At 40.6% G+C, this 3,580-nt stretch overlaps 1 protein-coding gene across 1 annotated transcript in view; it reads left to right on the top strand.

Moving 5' to 3' along the window:
* The first annotated feature begins 256 nt into the window (after positions 1 to 256).
* The window catches only part of pigq (phosphatidylinositol glycan anchor biosynthesis, class Q), a 17,850-nt gene continuing 14,526 nt past the window's right edge, over positions 257 to 3,580 (top strand). The window contains exons 1-3 of the mRNA XM_080044359.1: positions 257 to 475; positions 1,946 to 2,132; positions 3,282 to 3,532. Of these exons, the coding sequence (XP_079900485.1) occupies positions 323 to 475; positions 1,946 to 2,132; positions 3,282 to 3,532 (591 nt within the window). The 5' untranslated portion in view covers positions 257 to 322. The remainder of the gene's footprint in view (positions 476 to 1,945; positions 2,133 to 3,281; positions 3,533 to 3,580) is intronic.

The raw sequence follows: 3,580 nt of genomic DNA, 5'->3' as shown, positions 1-3,580 counted from the left end.
TATCTATCTATCTATCTATCTATCTATCTATCTATCTATCTATCTATCTATCTATCTATCTATCTATCTATCTATCTATCTATCTATCTATCTATCTATCTATCTCTACCTCTCTCTACCTCTCTCTCTCTCTATCTATCTCTCTCTCTCTCTCTCTCTCTCTCACTTATCTCATCTTGTCTTCCTCAGATCTTTTGGAGGCCTCTCTCTCTCTCTCTCTCTCTACCTCTCTCTCTCTCTCTCTCTCTCTATCCATCCATCCATCTTTCCATCTTGTCTTCCTCAGATCTTTTGGAGGCCTCTCTCTCCTTGATCTTCCATCATGGTGCTAAAGATCTTCTTCCCTCAGTGCTGTAACCGTGCCGACAGCGGGTTGCTGGTCGGGCGCTGGATCTCCGGTCATGACTCTGCCGTGGTGCTCGCGGTCATTCACTACCCCTTCATACCCGGGCAGGTCAAACAGTACATACAGAAGGTGGGTGCAACAAGAACAGCATATTATTATTTCATCACTGATTTACTATTAGTCTTAAAGCTGCAGTGTGTAGAATGTTGGGTTTTATTTCCTAGCAGATTTTGTAGAAAGTAATTATAATATCCATAAGTACGTTTAATTTAGTGCATAATAGCTGAACATTTTTTTTTTTAATTATTATTTTTTCCTTAGAAAGGGTCTCATATATGTCCACATTTCTGCATATTTTGGACCAAGGCCTAGTGCCGCCATCTTGAAAGTGTCATAGTTGGAATGTCATCAGGTGCATTGTTTAAAATGTAGAATTGTTCTTGTCCTTGAAGGCCACTGTAGCTTCTGTTATTATTCGAAAGGGGTGGGGTTACCCAGGGAGTGTTGCATTCTAGAACTTTCTTGATGATGTCATATTACACACTGTACCTTTAATGAAGCATTCAGTGTATACAGAAGGTAGGTGTAACGCATCGATAGACTGTCTATAAAAGATGGTGCAGCAGCAAAAACTTTATATATGGTTCAGCAGCAAATTAGCATTACATCATTCACTAGTAGAGTTTAGGCATTCAGAAAAAACTTTAAACTCAAAAAAGTCACTTTCCACAACCACAATGAAAAAATATTCCCGTTCTTCCAGCCGATAATGTAATAAAACGTCCAGAGACTGATGTTGTCATAAACATTTTCAGAGTCAGTGAATCAAAAATGACCTTTTGTCAACTGTGTGTGCACTGAAAACAGTGGGCCCATTTGTTTAGTTACCATTTGTTTACATACCAGTTTACAGACCCTAGAGTCTAGGGTCACCAACCTTTTTGAACCTGAGGGCTACTTCATGGGTACTGAGTCATACGAAGGGCACCCAGTTTGATACACTCTTCTGAAATAACAAATTTGCTCAGTTTGGCTTTAGTTATATATTATTATTAATGATTAATGATACTCATCTATGTGAAGACACTGATCATGTTAATGATTTCTCACAATAATGATCAACAATGACTTAAAAAAGGTGGAAACAGATTATTATACTATTTTTAGAACAGGCCTGCGGGCACCTCATATGGTCCTTGCGGGCTACCTGGTTCCCGCGGGCACTGTGTTGGTGACCCCTGCCCTAGACTGTGTATGAACACTCGATTTATTTTCAGCACACACACAGTACGGACAGGTAGCGGATTGTGAGGAGATATTCACTGAATTTGACAACAAGCGTTCTCCAGAATCACTGACTCCACCTTAAGTGTCAAAATGTAGTACATTATTGGGTGAAATAAACTCTCTCTCTCTCTCCCCTTTTCTCTCTCTCCCTCTCTCTCTGTCTCTCTCCTTTTCTCTCTCTCCATATCTTTCTCTTTCTCTTTTTCTCTCTCTCTCCCTCTTTCTCTCTCTCTCTCTCTCTCTCTCTCTCTCCCTCTCTCTCTCTCTCTCTCTCTCTCTCTCTCTCCCTCTCTCCCCCCCCCCTCCTCTCAGATCCAATCCCAGACGGGCGAGGAGCTGTCTGTGCTGGGCTCGTGGAGTTTACCTAAAGACGGAGAGGAGGGGATGGAGAGTTTCCTTAAGGACCTGAGCACCATGTTCCCCCAGAGACGCTGGCTCACCGTCCACAGAGTCATGGGCAAGACGGGCTTCAGCTGCAGGGTCACACACCGAGACGCCAGTAAGGAATAATCTAGGAATAATTTGACAAATGTCTCATGTAAAAACAAAGTGAATATACTATATTTAACTTCTCTGTGAATATATTATATATTTTGGGGCGACTGTGGCTCAGTTGGTAGAGCGGGTCGGCCGATGATCAAAGGGTTGGAGGTTCGATCCCCGCCCTGCCACCTGTGTCATAGTTGTTGTGTCCTTGGGCAAGACACTTCACCCACCTTGCCTCGTGTGAATGTCGATAGTTAGCCTGCTATCGGTGTATGAATGTGTGTGTGAATGGTAACGTGGGAAAGGAAAACAGGTCTCCCTTGCAAAAGAGTCTTCGGTCTCAATGGGATTTACCTGTAGAAATAAAGGTTAAAAAATTGAAAATAAATAATGTGCTGCTCGTTTTATTGTAAATGCTTTTTTACTCGTCATCTTGTGATCACTCATTACTTATAATGTTATTGGCCTTTATCTCAAAATAACCAGTTTAATTTAGTCGCTATCACGAGAAAGCAAACTTTTTATTTCTCGAGATATTGAACATAAATGGAAACGTTCTTTTGTTGTGATTATCTCATGTTGTGCATCAAAGGATTAAATCAGTTCTTAATGAACTTAAAGGTGCAGTGTGTAATATGACATCATCAAGAAAGTTCTACAAAGTTCTAAAATGCAACGCTCCCTGGGTAACCCCACCCCTTTCGAATAATAACAGAAGCTACAGTGGCCTTCAAGGACAAGAACAATTCTAAATTTTAAACAATGCACCTGATGACATTCCAACTATGACACTTTCAAGATGGCGGCACTAGGCCTTGGTCCAAAATATGCAGAAATATGGACATATATGAGATGCTTTCTAAGGGGAAAAAAATAATTAAAACATTTTTTTTCAGCTATTATGCACTAAATTAAATGTACTTATGGATATTATAATTACTTTCTACAAAATCTGCTACGAAATAAAACCCAAAATTCTACACACTGCAGCTTTAATGAATTTAAGGGGTGTTTTTTTTAAATACTCATAACTGCAAGCAGAGTTTCCATCCATATCTTGTATTTTTTTTTAAAGAATCACTTAACTTATTATCTGTAACAAATACTTAATAAACCTCTGGAGACTTTCTGTTTTCTAATTAATATTATTTGTCGTGACCAGATGGACAAACAATTCAGCCAGAGACTAAGAAGAAGAAGGAGAAGAAAGAGGTAGAGAAGGCTGATGGAGAGAATGACGGAGGTGAAGAGCAGACGGAGGGAGAGGAGAAGAAAGAGGAGGAAGAGGAGGAGGAGGAGGAGAAGGTGATCTTTGTCCACTATGAACAGAGGAAAGTCATGTTGTCAGAGCTTCACCCGATACAGAACGGAATCCCAGAGACCCAAACTGACCCGCCCTCTGAACTCAGACAGGTAACACACACACACACACACACACACACACACACACACACACACACA

Source organism: Ammodytes marinus, assembly GCF_949987685.1.
Source record: "Ammodytes marinus genome assembly, chromosome: 16".
NCBI classification, from domain to species: Eukaryota; Metazoa; Chordata; class Actinopteri; order Uranoscopiformes; family Ammodytidae; genus Ammodytes; species Ammodytes marinus.
Note: the sequence above shows the minus strand (reverse complement) of the source record. Positions and strands in the feature narration are given on the sequence as shown.